We start from the raw sequence: 23,033 nt of genomic DNA on the forward strand, positions 1-23,033 counted from the left end.
GATGTTCTCCATGTAACTTAGCTATTTTGCATATATCATGTCTTTTACCTCCTTGTTTTATAGGAATCCTGAATGGCTTTTTGAACGCAATTATTAGCTACTTCAATAATATCTACATTTTCTCCCTGGAATTGACCTTTCAGCACTAAACAATGTACTTCTTAAAGACAAGGAATATATTTTAATATCCTGTGTATTAAATTCCCAGTACCTGGAATAGGATCTAGAATAAATCAGTGACTATTAAATATATATTAACAGTGTCACCAATTCATGAGGTTTTATGAGTTTTCTCTAGTAATAGAGAAAATAGGAGCAGAGAAACAAGATGGCTGGTTTGACTAAAAGGTCCTAGTAAGAAATTAAAGTAGAATTAAGTAAATTTCACAAAATTGTAATTTCTGCAAAAGGAATTTCCTAGCTAGCTCAATGTCATTATTCTTTAAAATACATAAACAAAACTTAAAAAAATTATAGAGAATGACCAATTATAAATTAAACCAATAAACTAATATTACTTCTACCAATAAAACAAATGGAAAGTATTTTATTTTATTTGTTTCTTTAGGGCTGCACCCACAGCATATGGAGGTCCCAGGCTAGGTGCTGAATCAGAGCTGTAGCCGCCAGCCTATACCACAGCCACAGCAACGCTGGATCTGAGCCACATCTGCGACCAACACCACAGCCCGCAGTAATGCTGGATCCTTAACCCACTGAGTGAAGCCAGGGATAGAACCTGCATCCTCACGGATGCTAGTCGGGTTCGTTAACTGCTAAGCCACTAGGCAAACTCCTTTTTTTCAAAAATTTTTTTCAAGTTGGAAGTATTTTAGATATAAATTTATAGTTTTAAAATACTACACAATAATTTAAAGAAAAGAAAAAAACCTTACTCATTTCCTTTTTGAAGATGAATGTCATCTGATCTTTGTGTTGGGCTGGAAAAATAACTGTTGGCATTAGAAGAATGATATGCAATCCTTACCTTATCCCAAAAAGACAAAGAGAGAGAGGCAGGGGTGGGGTTGGGGAGAAAGAACTTATTAGTAAAACTTTATAGCATTTATTATTTGTCAGTCTTAGAATTTTATGAATAGAAAAATATAAAAATAGTTAATATTTTTCTTCTGATAACTGTTATTCATGATGAAATGGAATTTTAAAAAGTTATCAAAACTCATTTCACTTCTTCCATCCTTAACTGACATCAACCTCACTGTTCCATGAATACACATAGAGCATAGCTCTTCCACAATTAGCACTGAAAATGGGAAATTTAAAGATGCATACTGGGAGGAAGGTTGTTATTACTAAATAAAATATTCTTTTTACTCCGTGGATTTAATCCAAATGAGGCCATTAAAAGGAGGTCTGAAAGATGACAAAGATCACCAAATGGGTCTGCATACTAGAAAGAAAAGACTTTGGGCTTCCCATTAGAAATGACTATACCATTTTTAAAGGAAACATGCTGAAAGGCTACAGTAAATTTGGAATTCATATATTACAGGCAGGAATTTAAACTTGTTCATCCAGTTTGGGAGACAACCTTACCATACATATAGTGAGTCATAAAACATTCTTTTGATTTGCTCCATTAGTTTTATATTTGTGAAACTGTTCTAAAGAAATAACATAAAATACAGAATAATTTAATGAACACAAAGGTTCAACAGAGTATTATTTGTGGTCATAAAAAAATCAGAAGTAGCAGTTCCCTGATGGTTCAGTGGGTTAATAATCTGACGTTGTCACTGCTGCGGCTCTGGTCACTGCTGTGGTGTGTGTTTGATTCCTGGCCCCAGAACTTCCACATGCTGCAAGTGCAGCCAAAAAAAAAAAAAAAAACCCAGAAGTAAGGTAAAAACTTATCAGTATGGGGTAAGTTACCTAAGTTTATTAAATTCATGCAATAACATACTATTCAGTCAATGAAAATGGTGTTATATACATTATTTAATAATAGATGAAAATACTAATAAATGACAAAAAATGACTATAAATTGGATGCATGACCCTTCTTGTGTAAAAAACAAAATATAGAAAGGAAATAATAGACTAATCTTATGGCCAAGTAACAGTGAAACAGATCTAGTAGGTTAGTAAAATATTTGCACTCTTCTCCAAATTTCCTGTGTGATTATAATTCTTTCATAATAAAATCAATCTTTAATGTTGATGTGTTATGTGTTTTTTTTCTTTATTAGAGAAAATTTAGAAAATGGGAAAGTGTTTTCTTTTAGGCCTTGGATTTTCTATAATAATGACTTTAGAGTTCATATCACATGTATTAAAATAGCCAAGAACCTACCACATAAATTTTTTAATATATTCATTGGTTTTAGTGTGGAATAAATGGGATACATATAAAGGTTATCATATTTTTCCATAATATCAGTTAGTCCTCTGTGGCTCCCATACCTTATCCTCTGGAAGTCCAGTCTGGCTGAAATAAATAGCATAACGGTCATCACCTTTGATGTAGAATCTATAAACATCAGAATCTGGAGCCACCAAAAATCCACTGAAGCGTGCAACAAATGTGTCTTGTTCCATTGGCCAAACATAGGAAGCTGAATCTACCCAACTGGCACCCATGTACCCTGGAGTTTTTTCATTGTATTCAAGTATCTCTTCAAGATGTAATGGCCGGCTATCATTCCATACCTCAAGCTTTAGGCCTCTCCCACCTGAACATAACAAAATAAAAGAAGACTTTCATTGGAATTTTGATGCAGTATCTCAATGCCTCTTACTTGGATTGTGATTACAGATATTTCTATTCACATTTTTAAAGCATGTGTATAAACAAAACAATTACACATACCTCTACTTCTATCTGTACCTAGAGGATAGAGTGTTATTAAGACAGCCTACAAGGTACTTATTATTTCACATATCTGTACTTCAGATTCTACACATGTGAAATGAGAGAAATATTGTGATTTGCTTGGCTGCTATGGGGATTAGGTATCATGTAAAATATATAGTACTTAGTAAGTGCTTTAAAAAAGATAATAATTATTACCTTCGCTTTAATTATTCTAATAAAAGTTATTCAATTAATGGCTTAAAACTTGAGTTTCCTGGTGGCTCAGTGGGTTAAGGATCTGGCATTGTCACTGGAGTTGCTTGGGTCACTGCTGTGGCACAAGTACAACCCTCGGCCCCAGAACTTCCACATGCTGCAGGCAAGGCCAAAAAAAGATATCTATCAATAGTATTCTTCTGATGCAAATATAGAAATGGTCCTTCCGTACAGTGACTTACCTGGGTATACAGTTCTGAGAATATCAGGTTTAGGGGGTGTCTTGCAACATATGCTATTTTCTGTGACATTCAAAACATCACAGTCTTGACCTACAGAGAATCAAGAGCAGAACTATTACTACAGAGCTTCAGAATGCACATCATTCCAGCCTATCTTGAAGTGCTTTTTCAATTAAAATCAAGTTGTACAAGTAAGAGGCAAAGTTGGGTCTTCATTTCTTTTATATAAAATTTTATCACACATTAATTGTTGTACTTTCACAAGGCAACATTTTTCCTGGCAAAATCTCACAAGTCTGAGTTAGAATATTTCATAATTTCTGAGAAAAAAAATTAAAAATTTGATTAAATGATGTCACTGTAAAAGATTTTATCTGGGTCCATAGTGAAGCCTTATATTTTGTTCCTTGGAGAAAAGTTTCTGAATAATCCAAGACGTTCCGAATTTACAGAAGTAGATGATCAGAGTCCTCTTAGGTTAATGGTAGTTTTGTCCAAGTTTTTCAAATGGAAACAAAAGGGATAATAATTTATAAACGGTATTTTCATAGAAAGATCAAAACCAAAACAGATAAGGGTCTGAAGAAGAATGGTTATACCTCTACATCAGCAAATTAGACTTGAGGAAGAGTCTACATCTCAGGCCCCCGTGTGTCCCTCACAGTGCCTCGTGTAAGGTCAGCCCTCATTGACTATTGACTGAAATGGAAATCTCAGCCCACGAAGAGTGAAGCAAGAGAAATGGAGAAAGGTATTTTTGCTAAGTTTGGTTCAGTGGACTGGAACATTTATACCTTGACACTTCCTTTCACTATTGTGAATGCTTTGTGGGGCAAGACAACTGAATTAGAAAACAGTACATTTGAACAGTATATTAAACCAACGTAACTCATTTTGTTTGGAGCAAAGAAAAGATACATAAACCAAGCATTATTTTCAAGAAATTATTGAGGATTTAAAATTTCAAATCTGGCTGTCACATTAATGGCAATGAAATGCCTCTTTACATATCAGCTGTATCATAATATCAGATCATAAAACACATCCTATAAATTTAAAATATTTTATGTCCCTGCTTTTAATACTTTATAATATCTGATCAGAATAACATCTTATATGACATTTTTAAATCTTTTTTTTTTGTCTTTTTGCCTTTTTCTAGAGCCGATCCCGCGGCATATGGAGATTCCTAGGCTAGGGGTTGAATCAGAGCCGTAGCCACTGGCCTACACCAGAGCCACAGCAACACAGGATCTGAGCCGCATCTGCAACCTACACCACAGCTCACGGCAACGCCAGATCCCTAACCCACTGGGCAAGACCAGGGAACGAACCCACAACCTCATGGTTCCAAGTCGGATTTGTTAACCACTGCGCCACGACGGGAACTCTGACATTTTAAAACCTTATGACCTAAGTTTTAACATTTATGCAGGTGGCCAGCAAGGATTCACGGGGATAGGAAAGATGTTGTATAAATCTTACATGAGGTTGCTTTATATGAATTTCTTTTCCTGAAATCACATTTTGGCTAGTTCATGGGAAGATTCCTTAAAACTTGAAAGTACCTGAGCAGAGGGCTCTATCAGAAGAAATATGTGCCAGGTGCCTGGGCAGACATTCTGTCCCCTGCCCATCAAGGTAGGTAAGGTCATTGTAACTGAGTGGGAAGATCTCCACTATTACATTCATCCCCGACCTTCCATTTGAGCTGCCTAGCTCCCTACCTCTGAACAGATCTGGACCAGACTTACAAAACTGATGAATAACCAGAGAATCAAATCCTAAGTGCATCTGTGAACGTCTAACACATTAATTAATGCTCTTTCCAAGGCCAGTGTCATCAGTAACTATTGATAACTAGACAAGGCACAGTATATGACAAGAGGATGAAGAGAGTATCCCTAAGAACAACTTTAAATTTCCCCAAAGTTAGCGAACCCACTGAGAAATAATGACAGTTCAAAAGGGCATTTAAGAGTCTATTAAGGAGTTCCCGTCGTGGCGCAGTGGTTAACGAATCCGACTAGGAACCATGAGGTTGCGGGTTCGGTCCCTGCCCTTGCTCAGTGGGTTAACGATCCGGTGTTGCCGTGAGCTGTGGTGTAGGTCGCAGACGCGGCTCGGATCCCGCGTTGCTGTGGCTCTGGTGTAGGCCGGTGGCTACAGCTCCGATTCGACCCCTAGCCTGGGAACCTCCATATGCCGCAGGAGCGGCCCAAGAAATAGCAAAAAGACAAAAAAAAAAGAGTCTATTAAACAGAAGGTACATGTGTTAGCAAGTGCGGTGAGGAATTTGTTGATGGCAGCCACAATGCTGCCATGCACCATCCTTTGGTGCTGACCTCAGAGCTCTAATCCTGGTCACATAAGGCTGCAAGGAATGGTCCTAACTGGTAAATTGCAGTGGGAAAAGCACCAAATGCCCACCTGAAAATACCAAGCTAATTTTAAATTAAGACATTAATTGAGAAGACTTATTCTCCTTACATATTATTAAAGAAAAGACAGGCTTTGTTCTTATAAACTAATACATTAAAAATCACAAAAAATACCTCCAATTAGAACCCTGACTGGGAAATCTGTCTGATCAAAGAACCGTCCACTTATTGTTAGCATGGTGCCGCCTTGAATGCTCCCTCGTGAAGATGAAATCGTAGTGACCTCTAGTAGGGCAGGGAGGGGAAACACATGAAATAAAATGTCATGAATATTACACACAAACCCAAATGTTTGATTTTTTTTCCTTTTTTCTTTTGTCTTTTTAGGGCCGCACCCACGGCATGTGGAGGTTCCCAGGCTAGGGGTTTAGTCAGAGCTACAGCTGCCAGCCTACACTAGAGCCACAACAACGCCAGATCCCAGCCGCAACTGCAACCTACTCCACAGCTCAGAGCAACGCTGGATCCTTAACCCACTGAGCAAGGCCAGGGATCAAACCTGCATCCTCATGGTTCCTAGTCAGATTTGTTTCCCCTGCGCCACAATGGCAACTCCCCAAATGTTTGATTTTTACAAATTTTCCAAATTACCTAGCCATAGTACATAGCACAGTATAGGTATTGGATTACCAAATGAATGAATCAGGTGTTTCCTTATTTTTGTCTCTGATACAGTCCTGCAAAGAGGACAATAAACATGGCTTTCACAGAGACTTCATCTCCTGCGGACCAGGCATTAGTGATAACTGGTATTAATAAGACACTGGTAACAGAAGGATCCAGGAAATAAGGAAAACCTGGGCTGAACATAGATATTTGGTTCCAAAAGAAAACAGGAAGACAGAATAGCCTCTTCTCCTCTCTGCTCCTGAAGAATGAACCTTGTATCTATGGGCCGACATCTTATATTTACATATTTCTCACACAATACATTAACCATGATTGGAATTCTTTGTGGCTTTTTATATATAAAAGTCTTAGGTATATTGGTAAAATAGCCTGGTGAATGATATGGGTAGATTCTATAATTTATTCTTATTAGTTCAATCTATCAAAGTTCTATGTAATTTTACATATGAGTTTTACATTAAGTAAATTTTGAGAAAAATCCAAATAAAAATCCAAAATATTTGACTGAATTCAGGACATACATTTTTTTTCCCCCTCATTTGAACATCTTTGAAATATGATTCACCTCAGACCTGGAATGAAGTACAATTCTTACAGGAGGATTTGGGTTTTCTTTTGACACTTGCCTTTTACCCTGAGACCTCTTTAAATTAAAATAAATTATGATCTGATTGAGGATTCTTTTGGACCCCACTGAGAGGACAAATCTCAGAGAGTTATGGCTTCTGGTTTAAATTGACAGCAGAGATTATTTTTTTTCCCCTCCATCGACCAACAGCTCAAGTTGAGATGCACAAATTTCCCTGCTGTCTCTTTTAGTGTGGTAAGCTTATTTCTCAATCAACCTTACACCAGAAATGTAGTTTTCAAGGATCCTAGCTGAATGTCAGGGCTTCCTACTACACTCCTCAACTTAGGTGTTTTTCCTTTCTTAGAATTACATAAAATAATATAGTACACTTTACACTCATTGTTGTATTTGATTTGATAAAATCAAGGATCTCTCCCTCTCTCTCTCTCTCTCTCTCTCTCTCTCTCTCTCTCTCTCTCTCTCTCTCTCTCGTGCACACACACACACACACACAGGTCACATACCTGCATATGTTTGAAACATTGAAATTTTATTGAGAGAAGAAACAAAATATGCCATTTTTTCTGGGAAACTCCTGTTAAAAGTAAAAATTCTTGCTTTAAAAATGACCTCTATTTTAGGAAATCGGTGGGGGTTTTTTTTTTTGAGTGATAGAAATTATAATTTACAAAGGAGCAGGAAAGAACTTCTGAGGAAGATAAAAATGTTCTATATCCTGATTTGATTATTGATTACACAAATAGACATATTCACAAATATACATCTGTCAGAACTCACTCAACTGCAGCCTTAAAATTTGTGCATTCGTATATGCAAATTATACTTCAATAATGTAAGAATTAATATTAACATAAAAAAATAAACAGCCAGGAGGATTGCCCTTCATAAAAGCTAGGCTCTTCTGCTGACCAGCCTGGGGCTCTCTATGCTCTTTTAACCCACTTAGTATCAGAATAACTAACATCACTGAACACTTATCAGGTAACATGCTAAGTCGTTTAAGCTTCGAAGCTAAGATTTTTAAAGCTTTTAATTTATTATGCTATTTAATTTTTACATTATGTGGTAGATAAAACTCAGACAATTTTCCTATCTTACTCAAGACCATAAAGAGAGTAAGCAGTAGCAGAAACATAATTTGAAGCCAGGAAGTGTGAGTCCAGAGCCCTGGGTTCTCCTCTCCTTCCACGAACTTGCATGAGAATACAAATGCGTGAGGGCAAGTTCACAACAATCTTCAGTAAACACAGAACCTATTTGTATTTTTGATAGATACATACTTGCACTTCCATAGCCTGTAGGGTTAGGAAGGGAAGGAAACTGGTCCTAGAAAGTAAATGCTATTCTCTAAAATACCTCATGAAATTCATCACTAGAAAAGTTAAGAAATTCAAATTATAATGCCCTGAACTGGAACTGAAAAGGATAAGGCAAATCTTGTGATGGAGACAAACAGTTAACTCCCTGCAAATCTAATGCAGGCATTATAATGTGCATTTGCAAAACTAAAGCATCCTATACAATATTTTATGCTTATTAGTTATTTAAGAAGTTCATACTGGATTTTATATTTTTATGTTATAGGCTTTTCAGTCAATTTCTCAAAGATCTGAAATGATGCCAGTTCCAACAATGTTGTCTGTGGACAGATCCTGCACCTGAAAAATTAACTTCTTTTTAAGTTTTAGGAGTGCAAATTGCCTCCAGAAATAAAATTTAAATGTAATTTATTTTGTATGACACTAAGGTGATTTTCACTAATTCATTGATAATGACTAGGCATTTCTCAATTAAGGCAGCTTCATCTGAACCTTATCAGTTTGGAACAGCTGTTGTTTGAACTTGGGATAATAGAAGAAAGAAGGTTAACTATTAAAAGAAACACAGAATGGGTGCCACAGTGGTCTTCAACTGGTTCACCTGATATTAAAGAATGCTCCTGAAATTTGTAAAATATGGATTTTATAACTTATAAAATGATTTTACATTTAAAAAATGCCATGCAATCTGAAAACTAGGCTTTTAGGTAATGTCATACTTTTAACAGTAAAATTTATAAGATTGTTTAATACAGAAACAATTTCTTCAATTCTGAGACATTAATACAAAAGGAAAACCATTGGTTTAAAGAAGGAAAAAAAAAAGATTATAACAGGATCACAGAATTAACAACTTTATGCAATATTTTGCCTATATATGTGCAAATTTGCTGACTTTTAAAAATTGAAAATTTGGGGCATGTTAATGCTGCAAATTGATTTATGCATACTTATCAATCACATTCTAGCTTGATCACTCAAATCTTCTATTTTTGGATAATTATTTCTCTGAGAGACATGTGATGGATTTGGCAATTAGTACCTTTCATACAGACTCAGAACTAAGAATTTGTTTTTCTCACCTTAGGAAGAATAACATTGAGAGTATAAAAGAACTACACATAGTTCAGGAAATTATTTAAAACTCCATCATTGTTGCTTCTAACATGTTTTTCTAATATTTTCAATATAATGCTATGTTCCTCTCTCATCAAGATATATGTAAGTAGGCAGTCTCTGCAGAAAATTACAGTTAAGTCATGGGACTCTGAATCATTTGCCCCATATAAATCATGAAGGTAAATCTTAGCACAGTTTACATATCACCACTCTGGCTTTCCTTGGATTATAATATTCTTCATGATTTTGGTACAGTATATATTGTTTTACAATAAAGTATCCAACCCAGGTTTATAGGTTGGTTGTAAAGCTATTGCCTCTAGGTGTCTAGAATTAGCTCATCTATAAATACAACAATAATGGATTTGGTCTCACCAGCTCAACTGCATTTCCATCCATGCAGGGACCAAATATCATCCTTCTCTTGCAGTCCGCAAACACTGGACAGGGATGACATTTACTTTGATAATTAAGCTAATTAATTAATATTGCCATTCCTTCCAAACTTCTAACCACTGAGTCTCCCTTCAGAGACAAAAAAGAAATCAACAGACCTATTTTATTGTTGATCTGCTACAGATATATTAGTATTTGGATGGCTAAACAACATGACTTATTCAGATTTCTATCAACTAGCTCATTTTTCCAATGGGAGAGGCTATAACATTTTGGGAAAAACAATTCACTTAGGTTTGGCACACTGTGATCCTGCCCATAAAAGGCCATTCACATGCCCCAGTTATTGGTACAGCCAACAAATGCCCTTCCCCACCACAGCTGCAAATGCTCCCAGGAGGCGGGTGATCCCACCATGGTAGAGAATCCTGGGTCAGGATGGTAAACAGTGATGAGATGTGGTTCTGTGACTGAAAGTCTCCATCAGTCATGGCAGAGCACTGGAATGAAAGGCTCAGGCCCTGGAGTCTGACTGCATGGGTTCACATTCTAGCTCTGCTTCCTACTGGCTGAATATCCTTGGGCAAATTATTTAATCTTCCTAAGACTCATTTTCCCAATGTGTGATATGGAGTGGATGATAACATTTAATTTATAGGTTCTGTGGGAGTATTAAACTAGATAATATATGTAAAGTGCTTAACACCATGCCTGCCACTAACTGTTCATTATTATTATCTATGAGATATGCAACATGTGTTAAGATTTGCATATTCTGATATTTTTATACATCGTGTGATGGCCTTTCTTATTGAAATTTGGATGTAGGATGTCTGGAAATAAATTCTAGTTTTATTAAAAATCATAAAGGCAAGTTAATTAACACTGCTGTTAATATGAACAATTAAAAGCTGTAACTACCATCTTTCACAACTCTGTGTGAAACTCTGATACTTTAAAAGAAAACCATTATCAGGTAATAGTAACCATGAGATTTTATTTATTCTGACCTTAGTTCAAACCAAAATTTAATCACTTAGTTATCAAAACAATTTTAATTACATAAGGGCCATGAAACATAAAATGACACTTTTCAATATTACAATTAAAGATTTTTAATTTATTATTTTAGGTAATGCTAGATTTTCCAGGTATTGAAAGGCCATGCCTGAGGCACAGATGAGTGAAAGGGAGTTACATACCTCTTAAATATTAATACAGGGGAAAAAGTGATTAATTTTTAAATCTTGAGATCTATAGCAGAAGGTAAATATACATTTTTTAATTTTGTTTACCCAGATGAATCAATTATGAAAATTATTATTTACAAAATGACTTACCTTCCATAATCACTATCCAAGATGAAGCTGACATTGTGATGACCTGGAATTAATTAAACTACACAATCAATTAAATTCTCAATCACGGGAGAGCAATAACTATATATTGCAAAGCTGATTTAAAAACAAGGAGAAGAAATATAAAATTAAACTGTAATTATACAACTTCTATTAATCCTCAAAGAATGAAAATTGAAATTTCTTAAAGAAGTACCTAGTACTTTAAAATATACAAAATAAGATGTCTCAAGGTTATAACAAAGAAAACCTGAAAAAAACATAATAATGAATGAAGAAGAATAAAAGTACATATATGTAACCATGTTGCCCTCAATTTTATTTCACTCATTTAATAGCTATTTAATTGGGTCAGACACTTGGTTATGGGTTGAGAGATGCAGGGTGAGCAGACAGTTTGCTCTTCTCACAGAGCACACTGTCAACTGGAGGACAGAGTCAGTCAAAAGCAATGACACAGAGCACTGAACACTGCGATAAAGCTATCAAGGAAAAGGAGAATGAACTTTGAGAATGTAAAGCTGGGGATCAAGGAAGGCTTATTTGAAGACATGTCATTTTATCTGAAATTCTCAGGGTTTTTGCAAAGGCCCTGAGACAGAAGGAATAAAATTCATTCAATAGCTAAAAGGTTTATGAGTCTCAAGTACATAAAGCAAGGAGGAAAAAAAAACAAACAGTAAAATTAAGACTAAGGGAAAACAGCTAAATTAGTAATGGCATCACCCAGATGACAGAAGGAAAGAAAAAAGAAATTTGAAGATGCTTACCTTCAATGTAAACCTAAGGAAAAAAGTAATTTATACATGCTTAACTGACACTGAAAATAAGCGAAGGTAAAGAGGAAAAGCTAATTTTTAAAAAAGGGACGAGGCTACGGGAAAGTCTAAGAGAGTAAAATACAAGGAAAGAGAGTCAGGGATCTCTGAGAACTGTGAAGAATGATGATCAACACTTACCAATGTAAGTTCCAGTCGTCTTACAAACCATAGAACCCATGTCTCCATTTGGGTGATCCAGTTTTAGTCCATACCTAATAAAATATATTTGCTTTTTTTTTTAAAGGGTCGCACCTGCGGCATATGGAGGTTCCCAGGCTAGGGGTCTAATTACAGATGCCAGCCTATGCCACAGCCACAGCAATGCCAGATAGAAGCCGCATCTGCAACCTACACCACAGCATACAGCAACACCGGATTCTTAACCCACTGAGCGAGGCCAGGGATCAAACCCGCAACCTCATGGCTCCTAGTTGGATTTGCTTATGATGCACCACAACGGGAACTCCTATTTGCTTATTTTAAAAGTTTATATAGATGCTAAAGTTTTAAAATGTGGTGTTTCCCTTAAAAATATCTTACGAATTTCAGAATATATATCAGGATAGAAGCTGTTGCTACAACTAAATTTTTATAAAATGAAAAGATATCCTAGCCTTGGTTGAAGTTATTTGAATAAAACTTCATTTAACAATTAAGTATTTTGTAATTAATTTGGCTATCCCCATTGATATTCCTTTTAAAGAATTTAAACCACCACCAAGTAGAACAATTATTTGATAAAGATATTTCTCAAATGTCTTTCTCATAATGATGAAAACAATAGTTCATATCATACCATACCAGAGAAAGGGGGAATCAGGTTACATCTAACTATATAAATGATTGATAATTTACTACAGAAAATATTATAATTTACTGTATTATAAAGCTTTCAAATTGTTTGAATTACTTACAAATCATCAGACTGTGGTATGAGAAGTTCACAGGGCATTCCTCCAGTATAAACTCTGTATAAATATTTTATTGGAAAAGATCAAGTCGTACTTAATATATAGTTTCCAAATGGTCTCTTCCCACTAAGCTTACTGCCACCTTACCTTTTTTTCTCCCAATCAATCAGTTATTAATATACATCACTCACCCATTCAATAAACATCTATTGATTACTTATTATGTTACAGTTCTTGCTCTAGGTACTGGAACACATCAGTGAACAGAACAAAGATCCCTGCCCTTATGGGACTGACATTTTAACTGGGGGAAAATGACAATAAACATGATAATCATAATACATTCGGTGTGTCAGAATGTGGTAAATACTAGAGGGATAGAAAATGTAGATAAACTCTACATATCTGGAGTTCAATGAATTTTATAGTTAATTGCCATAAGGGGTTAAACAAGGTCCATAGAAGAGGTCCAACAAAGTAATCAGGATGAAGAGAATGTTTAACAGCATCAGTGCTAATGAAATGGGAACAAGAAGCTGAGAAGGATTAGAAGCTGAGAAGAAAATCTGCCTTTCCATTTCCCCAGCTGATTAGGTCGACCTATTGCTTTAAGGCTAGAACTCAATGAGATTGGAGGCTTGCTGGTAACTGACTGGTACTGCATTCTTTGCAACCCCAGAATAACCCCCCAATAAAATAAGGCCAGACAACAAAGCTGAACTATAAAAAAAATAGAAACTTCTATTTGCAGAGAACTTTGAACTTTTTTTTTTTTTCCAGCTGCACCCATGGCATATGGAAGTTCCCATACCATGGATCAAATCCAGGCCTCAGCTATGACCTACCCCACAGCTGTGACAACACAGGATCCTTAACCCTATGTGGAGGGCCAGGTATTGACCTGCACTGCCTCAGGGACAATGACAGATCATTAACCCACTGAGTCACATCAGTAACTCCCAAACTTTTTAATATACTTTCACACACAAATTCTTTCCTTTGATCATTATGTTAGGTAGTATAAAATGTAAACTGAATTACTGCACCCAATATAGAGATTTATGAATTCATATCCTCTTCCTAACCTCCTGCTTCACTGCAACTAAATAATAAATTTACCAGCCAACATTTACAGGCACTTAACTACATTTATGGGTTAGTAACAATTATCCTCCTATTTTATATATGAAGAGAGTGAGGCAGGGAGGTTACATAGTTTGCCCAAACTTGCCGCCAATAAGGGGTAGAGTAGGAATTCAAACTAAGACACCTCTGCTCTGGTGTATGCTCTTAACCACATCCAATAATTTCCACAGTGGTCTGGGATGATCTTTTGGCCTTAAATACATATATTTTAATGTTTTCTCAACTAATCATTTAGACCAAAAGCTCCTCAGTAGGCACTCACTCCTTTAGTAATTTTCATGTCCTCTATTATTTGTATCTAGTCTGCATTTGGAAATCTGGCCAAATTGGCAAGACTTGTGAGAAGCAGAAGAAGCTTGAGCACTTGGGTCTCCTGACTTCCTGCCCAGGTATAGCCCCCTGCTTTCTGTTAACAGAATTCAGGTACAATGAGATAACTTGGGATCTCTACTGTCACAATGAATGTGGTAGAAGTGAGATTAGTGTAGCTCTAAAACCTTCACCTTCCCTGCTAATGGGTTTGTGATTTTTCCCCCCATATTTATACATGGTATCTCAGGGGTCCTAGAGGATAATGGCTGGGTAGCCTGACCTTTAAGGTCTCTTCTGACTGTGATTTTGTGATTCCATGAAATAATTTCTATCCACCCCTTTGTATTAAACAGAAGTAAATTTCAGCTACAGTGGGGAAAAAAGGAATCACTGTGAAAGTTAACTTTCTATTTCCTGGCATCATTATGGAAAGGATGACTTCGAAAACTGGATCTAAGATTTAGAATATATGCTATTCATAAAACTCAACTATAGACAAAATCTCTTTTTTTTTTTTTTTGGCCGTACCCACAGCATGTGGAAGTTCCCGGGCCAGGGGTTGGATCCCAGTCACAGCTGTGGCAATGCTGGATCCTTAACCCACTGCACTGGGCCTATGATCAAAACCGTGCCTCAGAAGCTACCCAAGCCGCTATAGAGAGATCATTAATCCACGGTGCCACAGTAGGAATTCCCCAAATCTTTATTTATACTAAACTGTCCATATAAAATGTTAAATATTTGTTTCTCTATGTAGTAGTTCTTTTATTATACATAAGGAATCAATATAAATATTTTCAGAATATTACAGATGCACACAAATGTGATTTAATTGAGAATTCTACTTCTATTTTCATTTAATTGAGAATGCCTGATAAATCATCTTTATTTCATTTAGTAAAATATTTCAAATTACATGTCTTATGAAATTCATAGATACATGTATGTGTGCTATCTTAATTATTATTTACTTTATCCATTTATCCATTTTATACATATTCAATAAGCATGAAACACCTTGAAAGCTATGATACTGATGCTATACTTCCTTCTATAGGAAGTGAACAGGAGTTTGGGCCTTTTACGGCAGACTGAGATAACCCCACCTATTGTATGCAGTGGTTTTTATTCTTGAGATATCATATCTCATCTATGAGTTATAAGAATATGTTTCCACATCAAAAATTTACCTCAAGATCCTAACATTTTTCCCATTTGAGCTTAGTGCAATATTACTTCCATAGACATCAGTGAAGATTCTGCCTTGGATTGTTATTAATGTACCTAAACACAAAAGAAAAAGCTCTGTATAAGAATATCTATCCATATTAATATTTAATATTAAAACTTCAGAGGTTTTTTCCAATAAAACCAGCATCCAGACACTTATATCTTGTGTTTGACACTATTGCTTAGCACTGTTCTGAAAGTTCCAACAAATACAACAAACCACAAATAAATATTTAGAGCATAAAAGGGGTACCTATAAGTACTTATAGATTAAAGGGGTGTTTCATAAAAGATAGGATTAATTATTCAATAAATATTTATTGGTCCTTGGATGATTTAATTGAAAAACTGTAAATAAATTCTAGGTGAAATAAAAATAAAATATAAACAATAAAACTATAAAAACTCTTGAAAAGTGAAAATTTATATAATATTCATATAATTTGTATGATGGGATCTTCCACAGCATTAAAAATGATGGGAGACATAACAAAGGTTAAGATCTATAGATTTGATAAAAACAATTAATTGTCTGAATCACAGGAACATCATTAATAAATTTTAAAAGCAAATAATAAACAAAAAATATTTCCCATCTACATGACATATATATGGTTAATATTCTTAAAACAGAAAGAATTCTTATAACTTAATATGGAAAAAAATGACTAGGCTTAAATTACCAAAGAGATGAACTGGTAATTTACAAAAAGGAGAAATACAAACAGTTAATAAATACAAAATTAATTACATAAATCAAGTTGGAAAAAAACAGGAAAAACCCCTACTATATTTTTCACATAAATTCTTAAAAAAATGAGTACCTAGAATTGTCAAGTTTACAGAAAAGGGCATTTTCACATGTGCCTGTTGGAACCATAAACTGATATAACTATAGTTATTGTAATAACCACTGGAAGCCAGCCAAAGTCTGACAAAGGGCAAATTAAATATATTATAATAGATTCAATGCAGTTATTGAAAAGCATTTTAACTTCCTTTTGATTATTTTATAATTAGAATTTGCTATTTATAAATTTACAGAATTTGTAACAAATTTACATACTAAAAGTTAATTATTAATTAATAAAAACCAAAAAAGATATTTCAGCTGTCATATATAACAGACCTGGAGTTCCAGATAAAGGTGTAATGCTCCTTATTGTTGGAGTTCTGAAACTTTTTGCCTGTAAAATAATACTGTTGATAAGCAGTCTTATCTCTATTTTGTTCCTAATTTTATGAAAATCTCTGCTTCTTATTCATATTTAAACAATATCCATAATATGACTCAAAATATTCCTTTTCACATATAAGAAATAAAATTTAGAAAATTACTCTAATTATTCAAAATCATTGCCTTATTCTCTAAAAATTCTCTTTCATTTCAAAGTGTTTCTACTTAGAATTCTAAAATTCATCATCTTTTGTGATAAATGTAAATCAAACCACAGTAATAAATGGATCTCTAGTAAAGACTTAAGAATTTGGTGAAGTAAAATTGAAGAAACCCTATTTTGAGTTTTAAGTTTATAAAGAAAAAAATATCATTTTTCAAAAACATACAAGTAAAACTTGGAAAGAGGTCATCAAAGTAAGCTTTAGTAACTAAGCTAATAATAATTTTCTAGCATTACTATACAAAAAAATACACCAACACCTGATAGTCAACATTATATTAACCTTTGGATATTATTTTTCAAGTAAACATATGCCAACTTTTCTTTTTAAAGACAAAATGAGAAATAATTACCACAGAAGGGAAATATAATTGAAAACCAAAATTGATTCTAAAAAGGTAAAAAGCAGATCTGATGGGCAAGTAAAGATTCCTCAATAACTGGGATACATGCAGATCAACATCTACACCTAAAAACAAATAATGTAGGAGAAAAGGAAGTAGAAACAGATCAAGAACAGTCCATCTGCAGAAACACAAGTATGCCTCAAAAAACAAAAGAGGCCAGAAGCATGAGCAGTATTTTAAGGAATAACTGAAGTTTTTTGAAGGAGGAAGGTTGCTGGTAGAGAAAAAGATGGCCTGTGGCTCAATACAAAAATTATATAAGCAAAATAACCTAGCACAAAGTAGATTCTCAGTAAATGTCAGCTATCCCTCCAATTTTCATTCAGGCACAACCTAAAAGAAAGATGTCCAGATTTTTACTTAAAAGGACAAATTTTTACATACCATCAAGAAGACAGATAAACTTTGACATGTGAGGTTAAGAATGATTTCAGACTCATTAAAATGTTTAATGAATAACCTACGTAAAAGTAAACATAGAGTCAAACAGATTTTGGACAAAATATCACTTTTAAAAGTAAAATAAGGGAGTTCCCGTCGTGGCGCAGTGGTTAACGAATCCGACTAGGAACCATGAGGGTGCGGGTTCGGTCCCTGCCCTTGCTCAGTGGGGTAACGATCCGGCGTTGCTGTGAGCTGTGGTGTAGATTGCAGACGCGGCTCGGATCCCGCGTTGCTGTGGCTCTGGTGTAGGCCGGTGGCTACAGCTCCGATTAGACCCCTAGCCTGGGAACCTCCATATGCCATGGAAGCGGCCCAAGAAATAACAAATAGACAAAAAATAAAATAAAATAAAATAAAAGTAAAATAAAAGAAAATGTAGAGGAACTAACAAGTTGTGCACAAATCAATCTAAGACACAACGTCCTCACAGAAATTATACCTGTGGCCACAAAATAACTGAAGACTGCAGATTAAACAACACACTACTTACTATTATAATTTGAGGAACCAGATCAGAAGCAGATTTTCAATTTAATATCTCATTTTCAAAGAAGACAAGAATCAGTGAAGATGATGGAGCAAATTATTTTATAGAAAATAGAAAAAGGAGGAAGACAGTTCTTAAAATTAAGAATACTTAATCTGAATAATAGCAGCAGTCAAGAATAATGACAAAAAGTATTAAATATAAAATTAGAAAATTATATGAGGATTAGATACTACAGGTATGTAATTTTATAAAGGGTTTTAAACAATGCAATGAAAGTGTGCAAAATGTCAATTATTGGTCCTTGATAAGAACAAAAAATAAAACTAAGCACTTAGGAACTTTTAAAGCAACTGAACATTGTTGTGAAGCTTTTATTGTAATTTACATGATATTGATTTGAAGCAGATTGGAATTTTTAAAAAGCTGATCCTTAGCCATGGGTAGTTTAAAACACAGGGCCAGGAAAAAAATGGAGATATGATTTCAAAATTCCAGGTGAAATTTATTTCCAAGCCAGAGTTCTATACCCAACTAAACTGTCAACCAAACGCATGGAAGTTTTAATATTGGAAGGATTTTAATTTATTAGTAGAAGGACTTCATTTTCTAAGTACACACTGCTCCACTAATATGAGGGAACAGAAAATAAAGAAAGAGGAAGAAATAGGATTTAGGAAGCAGTAGTTAAATGAAGAAGAGAGGCAGGAAGTCCTCAGAAAGCTGATAAAGGGAGATCCCCATGATGAATGACTGCTGTGTTACATATCTAGAGAACAGCGTGTCCAAGTACAGAGAGGGATTCAGGAGTGATGTCTTCTAGGAAAAGATGATTTGATATATTATCTAATGGTTTGATCATATGGAAAAAATATCATACTTCTGGTGGAGAGTTTGATACAGAGATAATTAGGCAAATACATGCACATATAAAAAGCCTATTATTAATTCCAAGAAAAACAAAATATTATAGGAGAAATATGTAATCATAGTACAATATTTAGCTGTGAATATTACTTATATAGACATAGTCATGTTTTGAACAATAATCTAACCAAAAATTGGGGCATATCTAATTGAGAGAAGGGGTGGGAAGATATCCGTGAGTATTAGAGGTGGAAGGGGTAGCAGCTTCATTTCAAACATGGCTGTAATATTCCCCTCCCTGAATCCTCACCTGTAACGTGTCTTTGCAGCTCCTCCCATCAAGAAATGGAGCCTTGGAGTTCCCGTCGTGGCACAGTGGTTAACAAATCCAACTAAGGACCGTGAGGTTGTGGGTTCGATCCCTGGCCTTGCTCAGTGGGTTAAGGATCCGGCATTGCCGTGAGCTGTGGTGTAGGTTGCAGACACAGCTCAGATCCCTCATTGCTGTGGCTCTAGCTTAGGCCAGTGGCTACAGCTCCAATTAGACCCCTAGCCTGGGAATCCCCATATGCTGTGGGAGCAGCCCTAGAAAAGGTAAAAAGACAAAAAAAATTAAAAATTAAAAAAAAAAAAAGAAATGGAGCCTTGAATATGAACTGGCCTTGGAACTTCTTTCAGCCATTAGAATGTGGAAGAAGTAGCATGACATTTTTGGGCACAGGCCTAAAGGCTCCCTACATTGGCTCTCCTGAGGAGTCCCTGTCTCCAACATGTGAAAACATTTGGACTACTTTCTGGAGGGTAGAGATACTATATAGAACAAAGCCTACTCAGCTTGGTTGTAACAGCTGAAGCCCCCCCCAAGTGTGAAAGCACTTGGCCATGAATAGCAAAGCCTCCCACCTAACCAGCTGACCACAGACATATGAGAAGCCCAAAAGAGATCAGTCTAGCTCTGCTCCGAACAGAAGAACCACACAGCAGATCCACGGATACATAAGCAATATAAATTGCTGCTGCTTGAAACTACTAAATTTGGGAGTACATAGTACTAGCTAACAAATGTAGGAATATAGGTGCTAAATTCTCATCTTCCAGGGTAAAAATTAAACAGATAAGAGTTAAACTATAAATATTCAGAAATAACAATAAATATATTTCTATCTAAAAGCCTATTATTTAGAAATATCACAATAAATCACATAAAAGGTTATTTGTACATACATTAGAAACAATATATTTCTTCTTTAGAAATATCACAATAAATAGCTAAAGTTACTGAAAGTGGAGGACCCTGGAGAATGAGAATGAGATGGAGTGAGTGGTCAAGGAGGTGCTGCTTGTTTTTTTAATTTGTAGAACCAGTTCGGTGTTTCATTATGTACAAGTATAACTTCATTAAACAAAAAATTTTAATTTTCCATATTATATTTTCAGACCATATTCCACTAAAATTAGAATTTATTAAAAGAGAAAAATAACCTAAGAAGATTCAATTGCATGGCATTACATTTTTTCCTTAATTTTCTCTTAATTGGAGAAAGAACATAGAGCATCAATCAGCAAATAAAACCCATTCTTCTACTAATGTTAAATGTTATGCTTATCCTAGGGACACAAAGTTGAATAAAACTCTCTAACTCAGAACGCATTAAATAACACATTAAAAATAATCACTATATGGTAGACTAGGTGCTAAATTAGTAATAAATGGAATATACAGATTAAAAACACTAAAATATGGTAATTCCTGTATGCTGCGTTCTTATTCATATCATTTAACCCTCCGTTTATATGATGCTATGAAATAAACTCCATTTTACAGAAAATGAAGAAACTGAAGCACAGTTTCACTGAGACCATGTCAGAGTAAATGATGAAGCCTATATATGAAGCCTGAATCCTAGCACTAAGTCACTATACAACTGAGGAACACAGTGGAGGAAATCACTTTGCTCTTCTTGGGGGAATTTAAAGAGTCCTGAGCAAAGAGCAGGATTCATTCACTAAGCAGAAATGAGTAAGAAGTATGGGTCCTTGGTCAGGGAGAGTGTTAGAAGACACTGCTGGAAACATCTGAGTCCAGGCTATGATACAATAAAGGGAACCTTTAGATGATGGGTGAAGGAGGGATACTGAGCAGGGGAAAGACATAATATGTATGGTTTTGAATGGTGCATCTGAACAGTGCAATGAAGAAGGGTAGAGAGACCAACAGGCTACAGTGATAAAGGGTGACAAATGATAAGACCAGAATCAAAACCAAGGCCCTGAAAGAAGATAAGGGGACAACGAACTTCAGAACTAATTAGAGGGTAGGATCATCATGGTTTGGTTTCTGAATAGCTATGGGGAGCTGAAGATGAAGTCAAGGAAGAAACCAAGGATATAACAGGTTTCTGGCTTGAGATGCATGAGAAATATCAGACAACAAGTCAGCTTACAGAGGACTATGAGAAGTCCAGTGTGAGATTTGCTGAATTTAGGTTGCTTTGGGTCCACTTAGGTGTATTATTCTAGGAAAAAAAGACGGCTCCACTTTTAGGGAGAGAGAAGGGAGCCAAGATATTGAGGAATCATACATGCTTCTTGAGGATGGAAGTCATTACTAATTTCCTTAGCATTTCTTCGTACATTATAACATCATAGCACTCAGTAATTGACAACTTAAAGCACAAATATATCTTAAAATATATATGGGATGGTCCTTGGAAGGAAATGAACTATTGTGAATACTTACACTTAGAGTAACTAAAATTTGAATGACTCTGTGCTACATGAAGTTACATTTATTCCAACTGCATTAGAAAGTACAAAGAAAGGGAAAGTAGTTATGTTTCTATTTATAATGAAGCTAAGTCTGATGAAAACAGAAAAAGGGAAATCAAACTAAGAATAATAATGAAGAGAAAAAATAGTGTGAACAAGAAAATAATTTGAAAGTATAAAAGTTTGATTCATTAATGAAATAAATTAAAAAAGTGACACATGGATTGATAAAAAATTCCATTACTATAGAAGATAATTAAAACTGGGTGAAATTATCCTTAGCTACATGCTAGTAACTTTTTATATATATTAACATCTTTATTTCTTTTATATACATATATATATATTTTAATTTTTGTCTGTGGCATTCAGTGGCTTGATGTGGGATCTCAGTTAACTGAACCTGGGCCACAGTGGTAAAAGAGCTGAATCCTAACCATTAGACCATCCACTAGTAACTCCAGCTAGTAAAATTTTTAATGTGGAAATAGATAACAACCTGTAAAATTAAAAAATATAAACACAGTTCTGCAAGAAAGGAAGTGTAAGATCAATTATATGTAAGTTAGAGAGGAGATGCTACATACACTGAAGCTGCAGGCCCAGCTGTTGATGTGACCTTTGCAGGTATTATTTTCTGTAATAAGAACCCCATCCACACTGACCCTAACAGTGTAGGAATCTTCTGGCATTGCTCTGAAAGGCAAATGAAGAACACATCAGGAGTGCAAAACTCTTGTATTTAATGTATAGCATTAGTGAAAAATGTTGCCCCAGACTACACGGCATTTTTGAAAAGAAGTATCTAAAAACCTAATCATGGTATAATTAAATACCATTTTATATTACAAAAGGATGATCTCCATTGTGAACTCTGTACTGCAAATTCTAACATCATGGACCCCAGGCAAATGCTTATCCTGACTAATCCATTGGTACTTGCTGAAAAGAAAACCAAATTAATAATAATCATTTAAGATAGTAACATGTCACCGTGGTACAATTATTCTATGCTTTGTTTTTTCAAAAGTTTTAATCAAATTTCTCCCTAAATAAGCTGAAAAACGGCCAACAAGCCTAATGTAGATGGAATCCTCTGGAACATGTGCTG

At 35.0% G+C, this 23,033-nt stretch overlaps 1 protein-coding gene across 1 annotated transcript in view; it reads right to left on the minus strand.

Annotated features, from left to right (window-relative positions):
• Positions 1-23,033, minus strand: part of PKHD1L1 (PKHD1 like 1) — a 152,020-nt gene that overhangs the window by 117,463 nt on the left and 11,524 nt on the right. The window contains exons 4-14 of the mRNA XM_047783405.1: positions 22,510-22,618; positions 16,678-16,735; positions 15,509-15,602; positions 12,864-12,917; positions 12,088-12,161; positions 11,111-11,153; positions 7,440-7,510; positions 5,829-5,939; positions 3,274-3,363; positions 2,425-2,693; positions 897-988 (exon numbers count right to left, since the gene is read on the minus strand). Of these exons, the coding sequence (XP_047639361.1) occupies positions 897-988; positions 2,425-2,693; positions 3,274-3,363; positions 5,829-5,939; positions 7,440-7,510; positions 11,111-11,153; positions 12,088-12,161; positions 12,864-12,917; positions 15,509-15,602; positions 16,678-16,735; positions 22,510-22,618 (1,065 nt within the window). The remainder of the gene's footprint in view (positions 1-896; positions 989-2,424; positions 2,694-3,273; positions 3,364-5,828; positions 5,940-7,439; positions 7,511-11,110; positions 11,154-12,087; positions 12,162-12,863; positions 12,918-15,508; positions 15,603-16,677; positions 16,736-22,509; positions 22,619-23,033) is intronic.

The sequence above is a fragment of the Phacochoerus africanus genome, chromosome 6 (genome assembly GCF_016906955.1).
Source record: "Phacochoerus africanus isolate WHEZ1 chromosome 6, ROS_Pafr_v1, whole genome shotgun sequence".
NCBI lineage: Eukaryota > Metazoa > Chordata > Mammalia > Artiodactyla > Suidae > Phacochoerus > Phacochoerus africanus.